The following is a 27,065-nucleotide window of genomic DNA, read 5'->3' on the forward strand; positions in this document are numbered from 1 at the left end:
GCTGTGTATGGTGACCATCCATACGAAACAAGAAATGTGGCCTTCATAGACAGGTGACTGCTATGTTATGTTCCTATTCAAATTCTTACACACGCAATCTTCTTCCACATGAATTTGTTTTAGGGGCCACTAAAGGCAGGTGGCTGTCAACACAGATATGAATGTGCCTTCAAAGTGGAGCGTTGTGTCCCAGTGGATTAGTCTCCGGACTGGGTTCAAATCCCAACCACGGCGTAATTTCCTTCCGCAAGAAATTGATCCACAATGTGTTGCACTCAACCCAGGTGAGGTAAATGGGTACCTGGCAGGAATTTATTCCTTGAAACGCAGTGCATATAACAGCTGCATTGCTAAAGTCAGTGTAATTATGCTGCATATACTGTAGAGCACTTAGAGACTTCTGACAAAGTAAGTATTAAGTGCTATATAAGCAAGTATAATTATTATAATTATTGAATATATACTTCAGAAGATAAAAAGGATACTGCAACTTAGAGTTTATCATACATATATGATTTTACATATTAAATATATCATTATATGGCACTTGTAAAATTATTTACAATAATCATATAAGAACTTGGTAACTGGCTACAACACAACTGAAAAAAAAATAAGTATAGATTTTGCTTCCATGATTTAAAAGGATATTAGCATTGCAGTAATCAGATGGATATTAAGGAAGATTATTGAAGAAAAAGTGTAATTTTTAACTTTCCTGCGATAGAAATTTTACAAGGTTTGTGTTTTGATGTTAGAAAATGCTTCCAGAACACTAACAAATGGCAGCTCAGGGCACCGTCTTACAAAGAGTTACGATTGATACAATCAATTGTATCTCTATGGAAATCCATCAGTGTCATAATTTTTTCAACAGGAAATTTGGAAAATTATCCTTTGTAAACAAAGGAAAACACACCAAATTGTCAAGAAATCAATGACTTTATGGATATACATTCATATCTAGAACAATTATTGAACAAACATGCATTTCAAATGTTGACTTTGATGGCTTTCCATAGTTGCGATTGATTGAAAAGATCAATCGCAACTCTTTGCAAGACGGGGCCCAGGTTACATGTGTACAACCATGTACAGGGGCCCATTGAAGAAAGTGTTGCAATCAATCGCAACTCTAAACATCATGTGTATCTTGATTTTCAACCAATCAACAGCGTGCATTTGGGACTTCTGATATTTTGACTTGCGTTTAAACGCAACTCTTTCTGAAATGGACCCCTGATCATGTTATAGACCAAGTCCAGTATAGAGAGATGCAAGATTCTGGTCCCCGTCTTACAAAGAGTTACGACCGATCCGATCGACCTCAAGTATATAGAAATCCACCAATGTCATAATTATTTCTTTTGGAAATTTGCACAATGTCCTTTGTAATTAAAGGTAACACACCAAACTATCAAGAAAACAATGAATTTATGAGCTATACATCATATCTAGAAATTATTTTTAACACACATGCATTCAAGATGTTGGCGTTGCTGGCCATCCACAGTGGTGGTTGATCGAATCAATGGCAACTCTTTGTAAGACGGGGCCCAGGGATACATGATTCCTGATTCACAAATTATGAAAAATAAATGTTTAAGTGATTAAAAGAAGAGCATTAGGCCATATGAAACAATTGGGCCGTATTCCATGCATCTCCCCCGGGGTCTACCAGGAGGGGCAAAAATTTCTAACAATAAAAGGTCAAACAAAGCCTTTTCTGGAAGCCTTCTCTCCCTAAAACTATTTCTATTTTTCACAAAATAGTCATGTTATGTCAGAATACCCCCCCTCCAAAAATTAATAAATATTACAATTTAAAATTTCATACAGCTTTTTGTCAGGAGTCACCCGTGCCCTAATGGAAAGTCTCGACACTAACCCTTTTCACGCGTACCTTGCATCAATGCACACTCGGTGCCACACGATCTTAAACAAACAATGCATTGTTTCCCTTCCTGAAAGCAATTTGGTACAGAGGGCTTCATAGCCTAGCAAACAAAGAGTTAATCCTCATTGTGCTGCACTAGACCCGGGTGAGGTGAATGGGTACCCGGTGGGATAAATCCCTTGAATTCACTGAGCACTGCTAATACAGTGAAAGCTCAAGCTAAAGCTGGGAAAAAATAGCTGCGCTATGTATCCTCTGTCAAAAACCACTATATAAACTCAGCTACTATCATTATTATCACATTCATACCATGGTGAACGAACAATTGCAAATTTGTGTGGCAAAACGATAAGACAACATTTGCTCCTGCGACAACTGCTTCGGGCAAAACAATACCACCCTGATGGATTGGTCTAAAAGGATAAATGACAACATCCATAAGTCCTCTTTCTACATTAAAAGTAAATAAATACTAATGCATTTGTACATGAGCACCGGTCGTTCAAGCGGCAAGATTGGAGCTGTCGGTCTCCGAGATGAATTCCTCCAAAACATTGAGGACGTTCTGAGTGTCCTTGGCCGATATCGTGTTTTCATCCTTCCAGATGTGACGTAATAAAATGGCCCCACAGCCACAGTCTCGTAGGAAAGCATACGCTCTGTGAATGAAATAATGGAAATAAATAAATGATTGTGCACGGCGAGAAGTGAATTTTTTTACAAAATGATGTACAGGATTGACTTAAAAGATACAATCATGAAGTGGTAAAGAAAGTGGAATGAAAAAGATAGGTAATATATCTAGAAGGGGCGACGATAAACCTCAGAATAGAGAAAGGGGAGGGGTAAAGCAATATCATTGCTGAATCTTTACTCAAAGGAAGATTAAAGCAAACTGGGGAGAGATTCATAAAGCTGCCTGTAAGCAATTCATCACTTTACACACAACTGTACTTATATTGAGCCCTCTTAGAGTTTTAATCGCTTTGTAGATTAAAATTCATATATTAATGAGAATTTCAATTTATTTTTTTTTAATCTGTCAAAAAGTCAGAGTAAACTCAAACAAGAAAATAGGGTAACCCATTTTGCAAAAGAAGAGGTCACCATGAATGTGACTTAAGTACCCTTCGGATCAATGTGGGTGCATCGTGGTCTAGTGGTCCTGGCTCTCGTCTTCCAAACAGAGGGTCGTGGGTTCAAATCCCAGTCATGGCGTGTTTTCCTTCAGCAAGAAATTTATCCACATTGTGCTGCACTTAACCCAGGTGAGGTAAATGGGTACCTGGCAGGATTAATTTCTTGAATGTTCATACGAGCGCTGAAAGGCAGCTCGAGCTAAAGCTGGGGTTTTAATGATAATAACGGTGCACGTCGGAATAGATTGTTTCTAGACAGATGGCGCTATGCAAATGCATATTACTATTATGATTATAGGATTAGGAAAAGTAATAATTCACCAAATTGGATGTCACATCAGAGGTATCATGGATTATGTAGTAGCCAAAGGATGATGTTCGTTAATGGTGACTCGGTGGTAGAGCACCCCTCTGATGAATGAGATGTGATGGGATTATCATCATCATAAAATGAAATATAATATACACTTAGCCCCTGACCAAATCTTACCTATAGAGGGCGTAGTGGTCTGTCTCTGCTTGTCGGATGAGTCTCTTGAGAGTATTCAGGTCTTGTATGGTGTGTAGCTTGTAGTCTTCTATAACCTGACGAAGGAATGCCGGGTTGAGGGAGTCGCCTCCTTTCAACATTGTACTCGACCACTCCTCACAAAACCAGGATTTCTCTGCACAAGGGAGGGAATAAAAAGATAATCAAGAGTACAACCTAAAGACTGCTGTATTTCCCTTTTCATAAAAAATACAATAATGCTAAACATTTCATGAAAAAGAAAAGACCAATCATCAATTTTCTTCAATCAAACTTATTGAGTGAGTGCCAAGTACATTCTCCTAAGCAATTCAAAGTACTCCAGGGGGAGGGGATGATTTACAAAGATTTAAGTAGGACTTAGAGTTGCACCTAGATGCTTATTTGCGTGCGTTATAAAAGGCATGACCGCATTGGTCAGATCATGCCAAGAGGACACGCCAATTGCGTATTGATTGATAAGATTGCGTGTTGCATATCATGCACGTGTCAGGTATTTAAGTGTGACCATAAGTCATCTTTGTGAAATATCCCCTTGATTATTCTGATATCTGACCTGCAAGGCAACTTTTCAAGTCTGTGCCTTGTCTCATGGCAGGGGTCTCACTAAAAGGGGTGCATTGCATCTTTTCATGGCAGCTTTCTTGCATTCTACATTGTTTAGTTTATGATGAAATGTGAGGATTTCCTGCAGAAAAGGCACTGCTCTGACTTTGAACAAGGTGCCCTAACAGGATAGTTCAATATGGCTATGATTTCAATTTTTTTATATATAATTTCCCACAATGCATCAGGTAAAATAAACAAAACCACCAGCATCACTAGAGGTCCTATAGATTGTAAATCCAACATAGACTTCCTGCTCAACCTAAGAAATGCTTGATGGATTGGAAAATTGCCACTTGGCCTTAATCTAATTTGCTCTCATCCCAATAATCTAATCCTTTTTTTTCTACAAAAAGTGTGACCACTTTTATAATTTTGTCTATTTTCCAGTTAGGCTACATACATTCCATCTAATATCCACTCAAACACCACAAAATCTATAAGCAGGGCTTGACATTACCAGTGGGGCCACCAAAAGTCTGTAAAAGCCCACACTTGGTGGCCCAGTTGGTGGCTACAAAAGTTTTGATAAATTGGCCACCAAATTTGCTTTGTGGACCATCAAAAATATGAAATCGATGATTTTGTTGGGCTGGTCGGGCCACCAAGAAAAAAAGTGTGGAGCCTTGTTGTATGATTAATGTACTGTTTATAAACCAAGTTTTCATTTGACAAGGTGCAGAGTTATAAGTAAACAAAGTTGAAACTGTCTTGGCATTGGACTTAATGATAATTAGACTAAGGGGGTGTTGCAAGAAAATATTTGTGACCAATTTACAATTGATTGATCAACGTTAGCTGTAGCAAATCAGATTAAACTTCTCGTTTCAAGGAGCAAATTAGCAATCAATCACTAATTTGCAATTAACTGCAAGACATATGATTGATTTAGAGACCAAAATTGACTTGCAATTGATCGCAAGTTTCTTGCAACACCCCATACGAAACCTAAGTGGGTAATGGCCCCAGTCCAGTGTAGGTAGACCAAATGGCAATTGAACCACAATGATAGTAGATGAAACAAGCTTAGCCCATATGGTGTAAGACTGAGCTGTAAACAAACTTATTATAGTCCAAGTGAATATGGTAGATGGAAAGTGGGGACTTTTTTTAACATATGAAAGTATGAATACTTGCAAGCAAGCAACCAAAAGACCAAAGGACTAAGGTCCTCTCCGAGGGACCTGGTAATGAGGATACATGCCTTACCAAAGGGGACTCGCACACTACACCAAGTGGGAATCAAACCTGGGTAAATGGAATTAGAAACCCCTAATCTCCCAACTTGGCTATCATGCCTCAAGTATAAACCAATGCACTTACCTGCGTTTTCAAAACGGTACGAATCACCCTCAAAGACCAGCCGACTCTTCGATGGTCCCCTGGATGGCGATCTGACGTTGGCTTGTGCGTTGCCTGCTTCATCGATATCGATGAGGATAGGATCGGAAGGGACCTGTGACGAGCTCTCTTGCGATGACTGTAAGAGGTCCGATAGACTACACGCTTTCATGAACCTGGAAGATGAATTCTAGAATCATTGCAGGGAATAATGTTTCCTGGTAGCTGAAAGGCAGCTCGAGCTAAAGTCGGGGTAATAATAATAACAACGTGCCTCGGAATAGAATATTTCTAGATAGATGGCGCTATATAAATGCCTATTATTACTATTAGCGCATCGCAGTTTGCTTCACGTTTTCTAATACTGTACACAAAAAGTCGCATGCGTAGCAGATTTTTACATAGGACTGTACCGAACTTAATTTTGTCCAATGACTGAAAATGCTGAATTTGATAAGCAATTTAATAAGCCAAATTATCCAAGCATTGTAATGATGCATCCTTTTCACGAATTGTGGATTTGGACGAAAAGCAGATTATTTCTATTCATGAAATGTCGAGGAATAGAATAATTTGGACTATTGAAGTGCTGCTATTAAAGGGGGGGTGAACTGTGCGTGGTATCTCATTGACTGTGTGTTATAGATACATAGTCTTAAAATGTACGTTTTCAGATATGTACTAATACTAGAGAGAATAAATTTACCTATAATTGTATTTGCACAGAGCAACAAAAAATGTTTTGAGAGGAAAGGTAATTGTTTTGCTACTTGGTAACATAATTATTGTGGGATAAATGTATTAAGTGCTTAATTAACATGTTATCATTCAAGTGGGTCTATAGACTACACTAGCATTATGGGTCAGGAAACTGGCCAGGTATGAGTAGTTGAAGAATTGAGATGGCGATATTGGTTCGTATCTACTTTAAAAGGACTTGATCCAGACACGACCTCATCACTTCATGAATGGGATTCTCAAATAATGTGACGTCTATGGTCAAATGTCACTTGCTCCCTGTGCACCATGGCATACTTCCTGATGGAGGGGGGCGTTTCATAAACCTCACCATAATAACAATTTGCATTTACAGTTTAAAGCTACTGAAATCATTCAATTTGATTGGCTGATGAAAACTAAATTGTGTATTTGTTATTGCGACAAGTTTTTATGAAATGGGAACCTGATTTCTGCACACTCTATCAGAAGCGGTGACCATGAAAATCCAGACTTTTTGTTCCTGCATTTGTATTTTTCTGAATTCATTTATGCAACTTTTTCCACGAAGTCCACACTATTTTTGTACTCTGTCCGAACTGGGTGAGAGCGCATTTGTGAAAGGAAATAAAAGAATTTGTCAGAATTTCCCAAATTGATCATTTGATTAATCACTTTATGAGAGCATAAAGCAGGCGAGGTGGCGATGGGATGATGATTGACGTTCTGGGTAATTCGCTCTCCGTCATCATGAAATGATTTCAATATTATCACCCTCTATTTTCCTTTCTCATTCCACCAAACCAACAGTCCTTTTCAAGTTGACCATAAACCTCCCCTCGGAAAGGGGATGATGAGAATGAAAGGTATCTTTTGCCATATGCTCCTGATGGCAGAGTCTAGCTGCACGGAACGTCGTCTCTAGAGATCCCTCATCGCTTCTACTCTCCACTGCTCATCTCATCACTGATCATCGCCACCAGATTTTCTCAATTAATCTTGACTCATCTACTCATCGTCACGACTTCTCATCTCATCTCGTCGGAGTAATCAATCTCATCTGGTTAACCGCCCTTCAAAGGACTACTACACCTTGTATCACAACAGATACTTCTAAATCTCATCTTCTATATTTAGCCTTTCATTTTCAAGCCATATCCCAACAATATTTTTAAAGGGGAATGGTACCTTTGGAACAAGTAGGCTTGTGTCATAACAGAAAAATCAAAGAATAAGACCAAAGAAAATTTGAGAAAAATTGGGCAAATAATGAGAAAGTTAAGAGCATTTGAATATTGCAATCACTAATGCCATGGAGATCCTCCCATTGGCAATGGGACAAGGATGTGTGATGTCACATGATGGACTATAAAATACCCCCAAAATGTATCTTTTTGCTTTTCTCATGGTGATACAAACTCTTTATCCATGATGTATTCTTTAAAAATCTGTTTTTCATTCTCTCCTATAGAAAGAACACATGACCTACTCATAGATGTGATAAAAGAGGCAGTTTAAATGAAATATATACTAAAGTAATGGGGAGAGTTGTTCACAAGTGACATCACACATCTTTGTTGCATTGCCAACGTGAGGATCTCCATAGCATTAGTGATCGCAATATTCAATTCTCATAACTTTCTCATTATTTGTCCGATTTTTCTCAAACTTTCTTTGATCTGTTTCTTTGATTTTTCTGTTTCCACACAAGCTATCTTTTTTCAAAGGTTTCATTTTCCTTTAAGGACTGACCACATGGTGAACCCATCAACATCTCCAATGTGTATCTGCACCACCATGCTAACTTTCAGAGATCATCTCATACCTGACAACTGCATACCTCTCCCGTATTTCTTTTTGCTTTTAAATGTACCAAACATGCAAACTTTCAAAGGTCATCATCAACAGGGGGAAAATGAGGAGAGATAATTTTTTATATTAATAATTGCCATTATTGCATCAAGTCTTGACTGAAGGGTATTTGAATGTTTCAACTCACCTTTCTACATCTTGCTTCACTGCAGTCTCAGTACCTACTACTTCCATACGGATCTCAAGCAACGCCTGTTACAAAAGACAGTGAAAAGAATAATGACGCCATTTATATATTAGTATTATAACGGTTTTTAACTGGAACTGTCTTCAAGGATTGTACCATTACAAGCTCTGCTATTTCAACAAGCCCCTCCATTTAGTTAGCCCACCAAACCTGGGTGGGTGTTTCATAAAGCTGTTTGTAAGATACAAATGACTTTACGCACGACTGGTGACCCCAGATTCTTGTGCTAGATGATACATCCCTATGTCATTCATTTATGACATAAGAACATGTTCCAGTCATTCGTAAAGTTGTGCATAACTTTCAAGCAGCTTTATGAAACACCCACCAGGGTAACGCACATTTCAATCAGTTCTTGTATCTATTTGGGGGCAATTATAAACCTTTTCGTACCTCCAACCCTCATTTTTCTCCACTGTCACTTCATTTCATGAACTGCATAAGTCATGATCATTTTAGAGTTCAAGGGACAGAGAGCAAAGAAAAATAATTTTAGTAAATTTCCACATCAAAAAGTAAGATCTACATATTTTATATTTTCTGCAACATTACTGATCAGCTAAAATATTTCATTAATGTTCTATATTATACAAAGATTGCACTGCACTACCTTTTAAGTTAAATTTTGAAATATCATAAGTCTGTCTAAACAGTGATATAATAGATCAAATCAAATATTGTTGATCAGTTGAAGCCAGGATACTTTGTTCAATTACAATTGCAATTACATGTACGTAATTAGAGAAATGTTTAATTACAATTACTTTTCAGTTAAATTACTTTTTTAAAATTACAATTACCAATTACTGTAATTTTGTCCATTACAATTTCAATGTTAAAACTTTAGTCATAAATTAAATCAAATTTGTATTATGTATATACTAGCAACACCTATTTCAACATTGTTCTAAGTTACACAGAAACTGACGAGATGTTTTTTTTTTGTGTCAAAGAGCACAGATTCTGCCTATTTGATGCTGAAGCAGTTGACAATGTCATGAAATTAAATCATAAATTAAGTAATTTTATTGTAAAGTAATTGAATGTGACTAAAAGTAATTGGCTTTAATTGAAGTCAATTACATTTTTCAATTACAATTACCAAAAAAATGTAATTGATTGCGTAATTGAGCCCAAACCTGGTTGAAACATTATTCATATACAAAGTTCACTTAACTATTTGTTCATATTATAATTGTAATGTACATCATACACTAAAATATCTATAAGTGACCTGCCCACTGGCGTAAATCCAAGCAGTGCACCCATTGTTCGGGGGGGGGGGGTGTAAACTATTGTTTCATATTGTTTCCCCCACTTGAATAATAATGATAATATATAGGATATTTATATTGCGCACTTATCCACCTTGTTAGGTGCTCAAGGCGCTCCTATATTACCCGGCTAAGCTAGGCGTTCATAGCGCACACAGCTTCTTAAGGAATTACTTCCTACCGGTACCCATTTACCTCACCTGGGTTGAGTGCAGCACATTGTGGATCAGTTTCTTGCTGAAGGAAATTACGCCATGGCTGGGATTCGAACCCACGACCCTCTGTTTCAAAGTCCGAAGACTAATCCACTGGGCCACAACGCTCCACGTTGCGTTGTGAATAATATGATGACATGTATTTATGCCCATGGACCTGCCACCCCAAAGCCCAACAATCACCATGTCAGGTTCTCTGTAAATAGCCATAACAGTAATGTGGTCCCCAAAAAGTAAAAATTAAAAAAAATATCGTACCTGAAAGTGTAATTCTTCTTCTTTACACTGTCAAAATTTGGAAGTTGTAAAATAAAACAAAAGAAGGAGTACACAAGTTTCTTTAACACCATTTTTTACAGACTGCATTGAAGTTCCATCGGGATCGCACAGTGCGCACATCCCATGCTTCAGTAAACCCTAAACTTCAAACCTTGTTATTATTATCATTATTATTTGTTTGGCGTCAACCGTGCCTGGGAGGCGAAAAGCGAACTGAATCACTGTGACCTGCAGGTCTCTCCTCCCGATGGAACTGATTGGGGAAGTCCAGTTGGACCACTACACCGGGGTTTCCCCCCTCCTCTTATACGGAAAGTGCAGTGGGTTCTTAACGTGCAAAGATGGTGACTCTCCTCTACATGGGCCTCCATTTAACGTCCTATCCCAGGGACGGATTGTTTTCCATTGTAACATAGCCTGCATCTATGAAACATGGGAGAGACGTTTACACACAACGCACTGGCTTCAGTCATCCGCCCGGGGTGGACTCGAACCCATGATCTTTGGTTCGACAGGCAGACGCGTTTCCAACTGAGCCAACTTCGCTCTGTTTTTTCCTTATTCTCTCACTAAATTCCCTCTACACTCAATCAAGTACCTGTGTTAAATTAACACTACTGTCAATCAATTCCTAAGAGTTACATTTTAAAGGTTGGGATGTGCTTTTTAACGTCAATAAAAGTATAGAAATTAATTCTTGTCAGCTTATTGTTGGTGTGGGGGTTGCAGACCACGTAAGATGCTGGATAAGATGTGATGCATACTTACAGCATTGATGAGGTAAGCCACGTCTTCCTTGAGTGTCTCAACACAGCGACATACGTAACCTGATGCTTGGTCGTACCAGTCCTCTAAATGATTCTGAATCTCGGCGGAATCACCTCCCTGTCAAAGATTTACAAAAAACACAAATTATGTTGCCATAGGCTCGTATTCTGAAGTAAGCTTTAACTATCATGGTCTAACTCTGTGCTAAAATTATGGAAGCCAAAAGTGTCAACATTTTTATCAAGTTGTACGTTTTCTTATGTTTACTGTACTCTTTCCCGATTCATTGATGGTGAAGACAAATCATCTATTTATACTTCCTAGTATAAACAATTATGACTGATTTGAGAGCCAAATGAGCGGAAATATGGTATCTAGATACTGTTAGTGATTTATGTAACAATTGACTATCCATACCCTAACCACAACTTTAAACCTGAGTTTAAGTTAAACCCGACTTCAGAATACGGGCCATTGAGTCTCACAGTTCACCGTGCTATTTGTCCCAATTCATGAAATTTGGCGCAGACAACTTACACATAATGTTATGCATTTTAAGACATTTATACATTAAAGCACTTCCATCATATTCCTGTATCACTAAGGAAATATTACAAAAATAAAACCAGAGAACGTTTGGGAACATCTACTTTTTTGCACTAATCAATGCTTTACAATCAAAAAACAATGACTAAATGCTGTCAACAGAAGCGAATCTAGAGGGGGGGGGTTGCAACCCCCCAAAAAAAAATCCGGGGACCATTTTTTTAAATCTTATCTTTTTTTTTAAACTTGTAATTTTATTTTATTCTATTTCTGTGTTTATTCATTTATTATTATTATCATTATTTCTTTTTGGGGGAGGGGGGGGTTGGGCGAACAAATGTCACAGAGTCCCTTGCCCCCCCATCAGCTTTTTTGAGGACACGGGCCACGGCTGAAGTGACAAGCTAGGCCAGCGTTGCCGATTCTCATCCCCAAAATCCCCACATTAAAAAAAAAAAAATTGGGGGATTGATGAAGTCTTTGGGGATGAAAAATAAATATTTGGGAATGAAAGTAATATTGAGTTTTATGAAAAACGAATTTGGGGATTTTCTGTCAAAATTTGGCAACTTTGGGGATATTTTAAGTGTCGTTTGGGTGGGGATTTTGTGAAGATTTAACCTGGCAACGCACGCTGAGCTGGGCTGCTCATTTCCTGGATTACTTGTTCAAGTTGCTCACTTTTTTATCAGTCTGATCTGAGTGTCGTGACAAGCAATATGGAAGCAAACAGGGCAAAGAAGTTGCGGCAATCCAGTCTCGCATCTTTTTTTACTGGAAGGTATGTTTGAATCATGCAAAAAAGTTGGCATACAGGGTAAATTACCATACATGGGGGTGTAATACGGACGTGTTGTAATACTACAATTTGAGTAAATAAAACACATCCAGCGCCCACGCTTCGTGGGGAAAGGGCACTCAGTCGCCCGACTGGTCAGCTTACAATTTGAGTAGCTGTGTACGGTGTGTGTGCAAATTCTCTGCCAGAGCGCAGGCGTGTTTTGGGATTGATGAATCGCTGAGTAATCTAAGGCTAAGCCAACGGCAAAATAACAAAGTATACAACTATTATACTTATGCTTTGATTTTTTCTTCTATAACTGTATAACAGAGTAGTTTCATATCTTCTGTAGATAGCATATCCAAGTAACTATACTTCATAATACCATGTTTAAATGATAACCCGGGGGAGGGGGGGGGGGGTAGTCAGTTCAAAATGCCATTTAGAAAATGGGTAGTGGGTATGTGCCGCTGAGTTGCATGGCTTTTTCGCTGGAAGCCGTTCTTGTACATCACACTTTTTGTCTTGTAGATGAAAAAATACGAAAAAAAACAACGTTCCAAAGCATGCTGTTTTTTCTTGTCAATGGAAAAAAAAAGAAAAACTGTTCCAAAGCATTGGGTTTTCCTTCCAATCTGCCATTCCGGTCGTTCCAATGCCCCCTATTTTTCATAGTATCCCGTTGCCGATGGCGATGCCCCTTATTTTTTTTGCCAGCGGCACTTGCCTACCACTTTTTGGGCCAGGTATTCCTGCCCCCCCCCCTTGCTGGGTATGATACCTACTGTATTAATTTTGACTAGTTTAAGTTTAAATTGAATCAATTATACTTGGGCATATTTAGGAAAGTGATCAAACTGCCATTAACAATATTTTTTAGAATGTGAGTAGGAAAATTTTAATGGCCCGTTCGGCCAGTAGAATAGAATATTAATTATGTTTGCATTTCCCAGAGCTTCATATGAACTTTTTTGGCAGTTGCCCTTTTGGGCCACAAAAATTAAATAATTTTATTTACTGTAACAATGATTAAAAACTATATTTTCTCATTAAAAAACACAACATTTAACAAATATTGTAGTGTGCAGGATTAGTTCATCATTTACAGGATGGTCATGATAATGAACAGGTTTAGTAAATAGTAGCTATTGAAGTTAGTGTTTTCACATCCTATATACAGGTCTGAGAAGGATGATCACAAAGTGGCTTCTGATCAGGATGATACAAATACCAGTGGTGACAGTGTCCTTTGCAGTGATGACAGTCCTAGTTCTGCTGGGGGTGGGGTTTGGTCTACTTCAGGTGGAGTCTGTAGTAATAGTCCTGATGCCAATCTAGAGTTTGAGGAGTCTGCCATGGATGTTGATGTCATTGATGTTGGTTTGCTTGCTCCAGATGAGAAATCAAAACTCTCGGACACAAAAAAGTTTCAGCTCCTGACAAACCATTTCAAGCCTGACAAGAGCAGCATGCTGGCATTCCAAGAAGTTAGAAAGGGCGGCAACAATTGGAAAGTTAGCTTCCAGATTTCCTGGCTTGAAGAGTACCCATGGCTGGTATATTCACCATCACAAAAGGGTGGTTTCTGCCAATACTGTACCTTGTATGCAAAGAGCAACAAGAGTACTTTTGGAGTTCTAGTGAAAATCCCATTCACCAAGTTTGCTCGTGCCAAGGGCAAAGATGGCATCCTCACCAACCATGCTGCCAAGTACCACAAGCAGGCTACTGACACGGCAAAGGCTTTTATCAGCACTTACCAGAATCCTGAGTCTAGAATTGACAACAAACTCAGTTATGAGGCTCAGCGACTATCTGAAACCAATCGTCACATCCTGGTCGAGATCGTGGAAATAATTCTACTACTGGCAAGACAGAGTTTGTCCTTGAGAGGACATAGAGATGACAGCACAGCCAACCCCCTAATTAACAGAGGGAACTTTCTGGCTTTACTGGAACACACAACTGCCAGGGATCCAGTGCTGGATGAACATCTGCGAAGAGGCAAGAAGAACCAGAAATACATCCCTAAGACTATCCAAAATGATCTAACAGCAGCAGAATGTCTGAAGGAGCTCTTGTACCCTCTCAAGAAAACAACTTTCTATAGCATCATAGCTGACGAAGTCACTGATCCCCATGCCAACCAAGAGGTGCTTTCTGTCTGTGTCAGATTCCTTGATCTATCAACAGCTGATCACCCACAGATCAAGGAAGTCTTCCTTGACTTCATTCACCTTAGACGCGCCACTGGAGAGAAGGTGGGGAAGGCTATCATGTCCGTCCTCCGCAGAAATGGTTTAGATGTGAAAAACATTAGAGGTCAGGCTTATGATGGGGCAAGTGCAATGTCTAGCAGCAATGTTGGTACCCAGGCACAGATCAAGGCCCAGAATCCACTTGCTCTTTATACCCACTGCAGATCACATGTCTTGAATCTGGCCGTAGCTGGCTCCTGCAAAGTTCAGGCACTGCGCAATGTGATTGGGATCATTAACGAGCTGTACCTCTTCTTTCAACTCTCCCCAAAGAGGCAACGGTACTTGGAGTTTGTGCTCCAGGTTTATGCACCTGAACAAAAGGTAAAGAAGCTGAAGGGCCTTTGTAAGACGAGATGGGTGGAGCGCCATGACTGCCTGGAAACCCTGGTGCTTCTGTACAAATACATTGTCACCTGCTTGCACTCCATGGTGACACCAGGTCTTTATCCACTGCTGACAACTGCACCTGAAGAAAGTGGAGAAGATGAGAACTATGAAGACTGGGACTGGGACAGAGAAACCCTGGTAAAAGCAGAGGGCCTGAGATGTTCCCTTACCAGTGGAACTCATATCAGCGCACTGGTGGTTCTCAAAAATGGACTGCAACCGGTAAAGGCACTAAGTGTCAAACTTCAGAAGAGAGACAGTGACATATTTAAGGCGTATGGTCACATTGACCTTGTCACCAAGGAAATCCAAAGCATGCGTGTGAACATCGATGAAGTGTGGGATGAATGGTTCATTGAGTCTTGTGCAATTGCAGAGGACGTTGGGAGTAGCATGGAAACTCCAAGAACGACCAATGTGCAGAGAAATCGAGCTAATGTTCCTGCTGATACACCAAGGTGAATACTATACCAGTATGTCATTGATATTTTCTCAATTTTTTTATTTTGTGCATTCTTGACAATGTGCAATTCTAAGGAATACCAGAGCTGCCAAGTTGTACTTTGCATTTTCAGTATTCTTATTCCCCAAAATCAGTATTTTGACCAAAAAATCTGTATTTTTACCATGAGATAAATATGCATGCATAATGGCAAAGTTCGATCACTTCTTACATTATTTTGCGCCCCACACCGTCGCACACGAGACCGAAAGCTTCAGTCTAGATTTTTGTTGTTCCGCTGAACTGCGTTGGCTCACTCTCCAATACATAGACTGAAGAATATGGAGGCCCGTACGCACAGACAACGTATTAGCAGTAACGTTAGATCCAACATTCGACGGAAACCTGTTTTTTTTTCGATCGTTTTTTGGCACATAAAATAAAAAAATGTCACATTATGAAAAAGAAATTGCATCCATATTTACGGAAAAATGTATGAAATTCAGAAATATCGTACCTTAGACCGCAGTTACGGCTAATTCGTTTCAAATTATGATCGAAACATCGTCATCTTCGATCCTTCCGTCGGTCAACGTAAGTTGCCATCTTGGATGACGTCATCATCCTTACAGACGTATTTACCAGTCGCAAAATATCGCGATTTGAGCCGCTGCTTTGCGCTTGTAAACTACGTGTGCGCTCGGAACTTGTCACCCGCATTGATTCGCCCGGATATTGAAAATTCTAATGAAAAAGCCTTGATGTAAGCATAACTCATTGAACGTAGAGGGCAGTAACACACGGAATACCTTTTCTTCTCTAATTTGTTTTTCCCGTATTTTATCATGGAAAAAAAGCGTACTGCCGTATTTTAAATTGATTTCCGTATGAAATACGGAAAAATCGTACTACTTGGCAGCTCTGCAATACCTACTGACTTTAATGACTCATTATCAGTAATCTAGCCAATATGATGGGAGCCTAATCTTCGGAGGGGTCATCTTTTGCTAAAAATAACCATCTTTGTTTCCTATAATTCTATTATTTGTACAGCTTGACATTATTTTCTAGTTAATAAAGGATATATAACAAGCAGCTCCGTGTCAGTCACTAAAAAAATGGGGGATCTACCCCTTCCTCAGTATGCGGAATTATTCTCCTTGGGCATGGATAGTTTCTACCAGTTTTTGAGTAACACGGAAATACAGTATTTCTTTTTAAGTTATCTTCAACAATCTCCAGGACAGTTCCAAATGCAATTATATGTTCTGTAAAGATAGTATATTCCAATGATGACAATATATTGTCATTTTAGTCGATTTGACAGTCTCATAGGCTCAATACACCAACCTAGAAATGTTCTTTCCGATGAAGTTTTTTTCTTGATTCGTGTTCCTATGGGGTCCTAGAACAAATTCAGCTTGGTTGCCCAAAGTTGCCGTTTGGGCAAGTTTGCTAATTTGCGTAAATCCAAAATGGCCGCCAGATGCAATCTTGAAGCCTAACTTTTGAACCCCAGTCCACAAAATGATGAGTAATGACTCATTTTAGGGGTTTAGAGATGTGTAGAACCGATTTCTGTTATCATTTTTGCAGTATAAGGTCATCTTCAGGTCAAATCCAAGATGGCCGCCATATGCCAAAATTGACTTTTGTTCCCCTTGCCTCAGAATGACGAGTAATACCTCTTTTTAGGGGTTTTGGGGTGTGCAGAATCCACTTCTGCTTTCTATTTTGCAATATAATGTCATCTCCAGGTCAAATCCAAGATGGCCGCCATATGACGCCATCTTGAAATATCAATTGTTGAACCCTTTGCCCCAGAATCATGAATAATAACTCTATTCACGAGTCATTTGATATGTAGATTCAATTCATGCAGTTTGTCAAATCGACTATTTGTTCTCTCTGGTTATAGCACATATTTCAAGAGAGCGATAGCTGTGCCCTTTCTGGATAGCTTCAGCCAAGGTCTGACAGAAAGATTCTCCCCAGAAAACCGATTCTTCCGAGCGTACTCCTGACTAACGCAGAGGCTCTTGACGAACAGATGCAGGAGCTGATGTTCTGGGAAGCAGATCTTTCTTCACCAGAAAACTTAAAGGTACCATTTTCTCCCAGTTTTCTTATTCTTATGACCTTCAATATTGGGTGGGGGATGATTTTATGGGTCATGAAGGGGGGGGGGAGGATATATCCCCCATCCCCCCGGGATCATCGACACCCACCATGCAGAAAACAGTTGTATACTTATGTTGGCACTTGAATGTACTCAATATTAATAATTGTTTGACACCAAGAGACAGCACTGTGATATTTAATATATTTATGTTTCAGGCAGAGATCTAGAGCTGGACAAGATTTTTTCAAAACATGGACAAAGCTCAGCTTCCTGAGAACTTGGTTGACTGCCTGGGACATGCTGATGAGGACTTTCCTAACATCAGGACGCTGATCATTCTGGGCTGCACGTCTCCAGTCACCAGCTGCGAGGCTGAACGTTCTTTTTCGGAACTCAGAAGAGTAAAGACATATCTTCCATCTACTATGGGGGAAGAGAGGCTTGCTGGACTCACCCTCATGGCTATCCACTACCAGCCAACCCTGCAGCTAAGTTCCAGCAAAATAGTTCAGGGATTTGTACAGAAACATCCAAGGCGTCTCTTCTGCCAGTCCATCATATTTGACTGAGATTTGACGGTGAGTATCAGTGACAAGCTGTTCATAATAAAAGTATTAGGCTAACAGTGCTTATTCCAAGGTCCCCAATTCTTTGTATCTGTGTTGTTAACTGGCCTTACATTGCAGGAAAATGCAACTTAATTTTACAAATTTTCATGGGGGTTAATTTGGCAACGACCTCTATTACCAAAAAAAGTGGTGTTTTAGATGCAAGAAAACGCCATTTTCACACACAGATTTTCAAAAATTTTCCCTACTGTGGGAGGGGGGACACCCCCTCCCCCTCGCTCACTCCGCTCGCTTGGACTCGGTCGCTACGCTACGCTCCCTCGCATACCACCCAAACCCCCCTTTATAAAAAGCTGGATCCGCCCCTGGTCAAAAAGTTGGCACTGTCGATTCAGAGTCAAGAAAGAAACCAGGAAATTTGAAAATAAAGACTTCTGTTGCTTTCCTTCCTCATTTTAAACTGTGCCAGAGGGTTTAACTTTACAAAAACATCTGATACGTTCACAAATGGTAATATCTGATAAATGGGTAAAAATTGTTGAAATCGTGCTTACCTTCTGTTCAAGAAGTGGTAGTACTCCCTCGCTAATCAAATCTAATTCTGGTCGGAATGTGAATGTAATGTTAAGGGAAAAAGACCACATAATATACAATGTCAAGACATTGTCCACTTGATCTACAAAGAGATGGTCTAATTCTCAGATTGTCTAACACCCACATGTATTAACACGCTTGCTCTACTTTTTATCTGGGGAGTGTTTCATCAATATTTTTGTCTGACAAAAGTTGTCAGATCTGACAACTTTCCTTGATTCTGATTGGATGAGAAGCATTGTTCCTATGGTGACTGTCAGAGAAAATGTCTGACAAGTCTTTTCATGAAACGCCCCCCTGGGGCCCATCTTACAAAGACTTGCGATTGATCGAATCAATCGCAACTATGGAAAGCCAGCAAAGTCAACATATAAAATGCAGGTTTGCTAAAACCAAATTCTAGATATGACTGTATACCGGTATCCATAGATTCACTGAATTTTTGACAGTTCGGTGTGTTCTCCTTACAAAGGACACATTGCACATTTCCTGTAGAATTAAGACACTGATGGATATTCATAAAGTTGCGATTGACTGGATCAATCGTAACTCTTTGCAAGACGAGGCCCAGGTCTAATTGGTTTAATACTCACTTGGTCTAACTGTCATTTAGTCTAATGCCCTGATGGTCAAATTACCACTTGTCTACTCATTATTCTGATTCATAAACATTTCATTTAATCAGACAAACAGGGCATTGCAAGAAACATACATTCAATTACAAATCGGGTGTAAGTCCCCACATCAAGTGTAATTTGGAGTTGCGCGAAAGCTGAGTTGAAATTCAATTTGTTTTTAATCAAATGACTTTACATGCTTAATTTGGGAATTTTCACTTGATTTGGAACTGAACATACAGTACATTTCTTGCAATGCCCCATAAGTGTGTTTAGACAAAGTAGATTTGGGAATGGGTATAGACATAATGGTATTAAAATGAGATGAAAGATTACTAGTAGACCAAATGGTTTGTAGAAGAACTGGTACGTGTAGATGAATTAGGATTATACCATTTGGGACTAGACTACACAGAATATAGGCAATGTGAGTTTAGACCAAGTGTGCTTAGACCCAAGTGGTAATTTACCCCCTATGTTCGTTTGAAAAGGATATAGTTCAAGAGCACTGGTAGGTGAACTGAGGAAGCAGATGACACATTCCTGAGAGGTGTAGAACGAGTTAGAATCCATGGCACTCTCTATCTCTCTCTCAATACCTGGTTGGGTTCCACCCTGACGAAGCAAGCAGTAGTAGCATGCCATCACACGACTTCTGCAAGATGTATTTGAGAATTTATACTTTAACCCTATGAACCCAATAGGCCCGTATCGTGAACACGCATATACCCGGTTCCGGCGTGAAGCCATGTGACTTCAATAACATGGGTTCTAAATGTCAGGTGATCTTTTAAAAATGACGTCATCTTTCTAGTATGTGTAGGAATATTTAGTCGATAATTTCAGTCAAGATTGGCAATGATTTCAGAAGGATTTAGCATCAAAACTGGCCAAAATATGCCACTTTTCTGCGGTTGCTTGTGTGGTATGTGCGGTAATACATGGTGTAATACACAGCGAGTCACGTGCTTACTATGGGGAAGCAATTGTATATCTGACTTTAGTGAAAACCCTGATTTTGAGCCCATAAACAGACACTAAAGTTGATATTTCTGTTTGTAGACTAGAAGACGAGAAGGTAAACAACTTCAGCCGGCCCGGTCCGGGTACTAGTGGGGGGAAGATGCCGTTGGGTCTCGAATCATGGGAGTTCGTGGATGAGGTCAATACGTGCAAATAATTCAGGGTACGGGTCACCGCCGCCCCTAATAATTTAGGGTTCAAAGGGTTAAGGGGAATTGCAAGAAACATAGAGCATAAAAACTGAGATGCCATCTGAAATCTGCATTCTTTCCAAGAAAAGAAGAAAAGGCTATGGCATGGATTTTGATGGCTTTAATTAGGCTCATATACTGGATACGCCGTATGTTGTTATAAAAGGCAGAATTTGGAGGAATTCACACAATCATTCCAATACAAATTCATTCTGCTGGTTCATTTTAGAAAATAAATAATGCACATTTTTAACTTTGTAATTCAAACTTCCATTGACAAGTAGATACCATGCGCGACCATGGGGTCCCGAAAAGCAACCTTTACACGTATTTTCCATATTCTGAAAATGCACCCCTTAACAAGCATTGGCATGTGAAACCCTACCCTTAACAAGTATTGGAAACAAAACAATACCCTTGGCAAGTATTCCCTGAATTGAACCCCTAAACAAGTACAGCGATATATATGACACGAACATCGGTTTTACCTTTACCTAAATCAATGGGCTTATTACGGCTCCACCTCCCACACCTCGGGCAAATTGGACTCTAAACACGTAGTGTTGACTGTTGGGCCAAAAAGTACATCCTTTAGATAATAGTTTGATCTTTTTACCCTCGCAAATTTGACCCTAAACACGTAGCTTTCCTAGCGAAATAGATACCCTTTTTTCATTATTTTAGTGTTTTTGACACCCTTATTACGTTACATACGTAACGTGCCCTATCTTGAAAAAGACATCCTTTTTACGTTTTTTTTTGGTCATGCATGGTATCCACTCGTCAATGTAAGGGCCCCCCGGGAATATTACATAATCTATTGAAATGAAGATCTTACCCGATGTCGACTGTGTTGACGTTTCCCGATCCACCATAGACCGTCCCCCTTGATAGTCTTCTTGCTATGAACTCTCGGAGGTCTGTCTCATCCTCAGCATTCAAATCTGTCGCTATCACCGATAGACTTAATCAAGAACAAGTAAAGACAATTTAGATTATGATTTACAGAAAATATAAACTACATGTAGTTTATAATATATGTGAATCTACCTATTACGTCAAATCTTTTGAGGCCACAGAAATTTTGTTGACTTAGGCACAATCCAGCTAAGAGGATGTTATCACACGTTTGCATGTTCTGGTCTAAAAATGCTTTGATGTTATGACTTAAACAGAGTCCACCGTAATTCATATGGTGACATGAAAACTATGTAAAATCTCTTGATAAGCATTGGCATGTATTCTGAAGTTGGGTTTAACTTAGACCATGGTCTAAACTGGCACTAAAATTAGGGGAAGCCAAAAATTTGTTTAATAAATTACATATTTCTTGTGTTTACTGTGCTCTTCGTTAATTCTTTTTAAGGTGGAAACAATTATCTTATTAATCTTTCCCATACAATTAAGAATGATTTAATCTTGAGTTAAATTAGCTGCTACTTTGAACTTCTATTATTGGATATTTATGTCACAATTGGCTTTCCATAGTTAAACCACAACTTTCAGCCAGAGTTTAGATTAAACCCGACTTCAGAATATGGGCCATTGTGTCTATTTACATGTATATATGCAACAGCAATGGCAGATACACTGCTTTGGATAAATGAGTAGAATGGTTGAAGCAATCTATGAATGTGTCTACAAGCATGAAAGAGCTCAAGATTATGAGCTCCAATGAACATCATTACCAACAAAAGATATCTTTCTTTGTGTTCTAATCAATTATGCAGTATGACCAAAAAGCAATGAACGAGGGAAATGAAAAGATATCGGCATTTGACAAATAGGGAATATGCAAGCCATTTCCAAAAGATATAAGAAGAATATTATTATTATTTACACAGTTATGTCCTTTGCTGCCCAACTTTGGCAAAAGGAAGCAAGTGACACATCAGTCAAATCTGAGTTATTGTCGTTTCTGAAATACCCTTTGCATGTTGCACATTCAGGCAAAATTTTGGGAAAAATGAACTTCTATAGAAAGATATTGAAGAAAATATGCTGTTAAATTGCGTTGATGCGGATGTAAATGACGAATACACATTGCTCATTTACAAGAAAAGGTATTTCTGTAACTTGCTTCCTTTTGCCAAAGTACGGCAGTACGATGATTGACAAAGCATCTAAAATGAAGATACATGTAGTTGTGGGCCAGTCACACCAATGATATATTTCGAAAATGATTTAGGAAATGCCATTCATAACAATGTAAAAAAATTTTTTGGCCTGGAATCAGTTTCATAGGTGTGACTGTCTGAAGCATAATGATTTGAAGATGAATAATGACCTGAAATCTCTGTTAGAAGTTGCCTCCCGCTGGAGAAAATCAGGTACAGAAGTTTTCCTTGGATCTCTATCTCCATCTGGACCGAGGTCCTGGTTGTTATTTGGTCTAGGAGCAACAGAGACAGAGAGAAGAAATGACCTGAATTAGAATGGAAATATGATAGAAGCGATGGTAGTAGTGTCAGGAGTCTAGATTGGACGTTGATAATAGCTATGGGAAAGAGAGCTTCCATACATCAACGTCTAATCTAGACTATAATAGCTGGTGATCCAAGACTGTCAAGTGCAAGAGGGGGGGGGTTTCCACAAATGATCATTTGTCTTCACAAGTTTGCGACAATAGCACAAATCAAAATTTGTTTTTAAACAGAGAGATCTAAGATCATCACCATTTTTTTAGTTTCCCGAAAAAAAAATAAAGGTCATCACTCCAATTAGAACCCCTCCCCCTCCCCTTTGGTGCCAGGGAGAGGGGATCCAATGTTTTCATGCATTTTTTTTCATTGTATTTTACATATTTCATACATTCTCAGGTCATCACCCTTTTTTACTTTCCTGTAGGAAAAAAAAGTTAAAGTCACTAGCTTACCTACAGGGTGAGTCACAACCCATACAAAGGACGTATCCCTCAACTCCCCCTGACGAGCATGAAACACCTTTTTTGCCCCCCCTTGACGAGCTTGAATACCTTTATTGCCCCCCCCCCCTCCTGACGAGCTTGAAAACCTTTATTTCTTATTTTTGTTTTTTGGCTTGTCACTTTTTTTTGGGTGCAATATCCTTTATTTGTGATTGAAGACCTTTTTTCTTTTTTTGCTTGTCAAATTTTTTGGCAGACGGTTTTGCCCCCCCCCCCCTGTGGAAAATCCTAGGTACACCACTGGTTAAAGGTCATCTCTCTGATCATAACCCCTCCCTATTGAAGAATGACGCACATTAATACATTTTTCCACTGTATTTTACAACATTTTTCAGATTTTCTTCTATGGGGGAGGGAGCTGTCCCGCTAAATGGGTAGTTTGTGCATATATATGCAAGTACAAGTGGTATACTGCAATGACAATGTTTAGGGAAAGTCTGAGAAAAAATAATATCAAGCAAAGCTATTTTAACTACGATGGAAAGAGCATTCTGGAAAATACACTTCAAGCAAACGCAAACCTCAAGGCAAGAACTTCAAAGCAAATCAATTAATTTTATTCATTCATTCACATCAATATTTACTTTCTTCCATTTTCACAAAATATAATACAACATCAATGTAATAATGCAATTAATCAATTTATTGAAAAGGAATATTTTCCATACTCTTCAAGTAGCTCTAGGTGTGTTAACAGAAAAGAGCACAGGTCCATAAAAGCACAAGCTTGTGGTGGAATGTAGCCTTGAGGACTCTGTGATACTTACTTATTCATAATCAAAATTCAAATGTTATTATTTGCTTAATAATTATTTTTATCTATGAATTGTTCTTCAAAACAGCATTTTGTAACATCTCACATCAAATCTACGTCATAATGAAGCGGTTTAAGCCTATTGCATTTGTGGTGGTTAACGAATGGATACACAAGATCGGTCTGGTAAGAAACCTCTCATTTTTTAATATTTATACTAAGAGATTTTTCACACCTACATACGCATTAGGCATATGAAGGTTTATAGATGAATGAAATCAAGCAAAAGAAAGCAATTTCTACCTCTAAAGATGGATTTCCTAGGGAAATCCATACGTGTTTACATGTGTCTTACTTGGGCATGTATGCGCAGCATTTCAAGGCCCCGTGATGTAAAAGTATATGTAAAAATATTTTTGAATATCACCACGGAGTCCTCAAGGCTAGGTGGAATATGTCTTTAACACAATCTAGAATACAAACAAAAACAGGAGGAAACCTAGGAAAAGAACAAGGGAAGGGATCCAGAGGCAGAGAGGGAGAAGTGAGAAAGAGAGAAAGATTCGTTCAACGAGTTAATGGATGTGAAAAGGCCTGCGATGATTGCACTTATATTTTACAGAAATGATCATGCGCATGCACTGCCGTGAAATGTGATTACAATGTCTATTAAGATACAAGTTGAAAATAAACAATAATTATTTTACAAACATTGTTGGAAATATTTAATATAGGGGTTTAAGTTTATCTATTATTAGATTAACTATTTTTACTCACAAAAGTTAGATTTAACACTAATTAGGTCCATTTTTTTCTGGATCAGCAGAGCTACCAAGTCTCACGCATTATGCGTGAGACTCAAGCATTTTGGACTCTTGTTCATCCCCTCAAATCTCTGTCTCACGCAACTATCACAGTAGGGTGTCTGAAGCCACACTGAAAAGTGTCAGCATAAAACAGGCTGATTTAGGGGAAAATATGGCACATATTTTTCGGGATGTTCAGGCTACTAGAAAAATGTGATCTGAATTGATTATTAACTTGTGTTTGGCATGTATGGAAAGAGAAAATTCAGGGGCTTCTTTTGACAGTAAGGACAAGTTTATATGATCATTCTAAATAAGGATTTAGAGATAAATTGCAAACCCTTATTTTTGTGTGTGTTGAGATTGCCATTTCCCCATGCGTTTTCTATGGGAAAATGAAATTTCTGTTTTGCACAATTTTTTTCACTTTGTCGCAATTTTTCATTGTGATCTGGTTTCCAAATCTTTATAAAAATCATACCATCAGAAAGAGCATAAAAAATCCTATTTGACTCTTTATGGACAAGTTTTTGGCATTAATACTAAATTTATAACAGCTCTCGGAAGCTAAAAATTTGGATTTGTGTGTGTCCATTTCTTAACTACACAGTCTATGGCAGAAAAATGCTGAAAATTTACCTAATTTCATTCTTCTTTTTTGCAGCCAATAATTGGATTTTTTTCAAAAATGTTACATTTCTGTAAGTCTGAAGGTCATTTCTCTTCAAATTCACAAAGGAAATGTGATATTTTCTTGAAATAAGAAAAATATTTTTTTTCTCCAGACACCCTAATCACAGTCTATCCCCATATACATTGTACACAATGTCTGTGATCTCACTCAGATTCACAGAAAATCTCACGCATAGCTGGTCTTTCAACTTGGCATCTCTGGATCAGTTTTTTGTGAAAAAAGAAATTTAGAAGAAGGGTCTAGGCATACATATTTTGGCCTAGGCCTAGATCGAACTCGAGGTCAGATCTTATTCTTTCTTACTTAGAATAGATAAAAGAAAAAAAGAATCTAATCATGATCTGCCACTTTGACATTGGCCTGGCTCTGGTAACCTCCTTTATTGAAACACTATCTACTGGGTAAATGAGGCCGATCTCAGACGGTGCGGCCCCGCCCCCTTCTTCATTTATCATTAATCATTTCATACACAAGTCTCTAACACCAAAATCAACGTGTGGGGTAATACAAAGGGAAAAATTTGCATTCTTGCTCTGCTCTGATATTTCCAAGCAAACTAAAGAGGAAATGGGGGAAATAATACAAATCCATAAACTGCATTACTACCTGTTGGCATGATATGTGTACATCGCAAATAGGCTTGATGATCCTGCTTCATTTTGGGTCTTTTTGCTGGTCTTTTCCGAAGACTCCGAAATCTTTCCCGAGGTCGCCATATCAAAACTATATGGTTTTTAAACGCTGAGGGCGAAATCGAAAAGTAAGATCCGAGCACCTTTTACACGAGACTGCTTTTTGGATTCGAGGGGTGAGACGTTATTGTTATTGGTTATTGAGTTTAGTTGTAGTTTACTTTTCTTTTCTTTTCTTTTTTTCTCCAATACAGACTGCTAGCCATCTCGCACACAGTGTGAGTCTGGCCGATACACCAAAGGCTATAAGCCTATACTATTTTTTTAAATAAATACCTAATTCTACTCATGTACTGAATATAAAACCATTTCATGCTCCCTCGCGTGAATTCTTGTAATGAACATGAAAATAATGTAACAATCTTACGGCAATTAACTATTAAAAGGGGACTTCGGCTGAAAATAAATAAAATAAATTTGCTGCAAATTTCATCAAAATGTGATAGCAAATAACAAAGTTATTGAATTTTAAAGTACAGCGATATTTTGGGAAATTAGTTATATGCAACATCGTCATGAATATTCATGAGATGGGCTGGTCATGTCTCATCCTCGCTTTCCCTTTTTTCAATGTTCATTAAATCATATAAATGATTTCATTTTTGAATTATTTGATCATGTCTCCCTTATAATGAAATAAGTTAAGTATCCACAATGCATTAATTTAATTGTCAATACAAATTTTAGTTCGTGGAGGAAATATTTTGAGCCATAATTTTATTTAATAAAATACAAAAGAACAAGTGGAGATATGACATAACCAGTTTGCTCATTGGATATTTATATATACAAGCAACAGTTTAACCGGAATAATGTAATTATTTAAAATATCATAA

At 38.5% G+C, this 27,065-nt stretch overlaps 1 protein-coding gene across 2 annotated transcripts; it reads right to left on the reverse strand.

Annotated features, from left to right (window-relative positions):
* Positions 1 to 1,186: 1,186 nt before the first annotated feature.
* Positions 1,187 to 26,267, reverse strand: LOC121423074 (protein Njmu-R1-like). Of its 2 annotated transcripts, XM_041618353.1 has the most exons (10): positions 26,144 to 26,267; positions 22,645 to 22,749; positions 21,196 to 21,321; positions 19,640 to 19,798; positions 18,487 to 18,544; positions 10,825 to 10,941; positions 8,229 to 8,293; positions 5,495 to 5,688; positions 3,527 to 3,701; positions 1,187 to 2,556 (listed from the first exon to the last, which is right to left on the reverse strand). In XM_041618353.1, the coding sequence occupies exons 1-10, from the start codon at positions 26,251 to 26,253 to the stop codon at positions 2,400 to 2,402; spliced, it is 1,266 nt and encodes a 421-aa protein (XP_041474287.1). In that variant the 5' UTR covers positions 26,254 to 26,267; the 3' UTR covers positions 1,187 to 2,399. The 2 variants fall into 2 exon arrangements, with proteins under 2 accessions (XP_041474287.1, XP_041474288.1); XM_041618354.1 differs by lacking the exon at positions 22,645 to 22,749.
* Between the last annotated feature and the right edge of the window lie 798 nt (positions 26,268 to 27,065).

This window comes from Lytechinus variegatus, chromosome 10 (genome assembly GCF_018143015.1).
Source record: "Lytechinus variegatus isolate NC3 chromosome 10, Lvar_3.0, whole genome shotgun sequence".
NCBI classification, from domain to species: Eukaryota; Metazoa; Echinodermata; class Echinoidea; order Temnopleuroida; family Toxopneustidae; genus Lytechinus; species Lytechinus variegatus.

Excerpts from the sequence above, each read along its gene's own strand:
- LOC121423074 (XM_041618353.1), bottom strand. The coding sequence starts at position 26,253 with ATGGCGACCTCGGGAAAGATTTCGGAGTCTTCGGAAAAGACCAGCAAA. Across the intron at positions 10,942-18,486 it reads TACCACTTCTTGAACAGAAG|GGAGGTGATTCCGCCGAGAT; the intron begins GTAAGCACGATT and ends AATCTTTGACAG. Across the intron at positions 2,557-3,526 it reads GACCACTACGCCCTCTATAG|AGCGTATGCTTTCCTACGAG; the intron begins GTAAGATTTGGT and ends TTTCATTCACAG.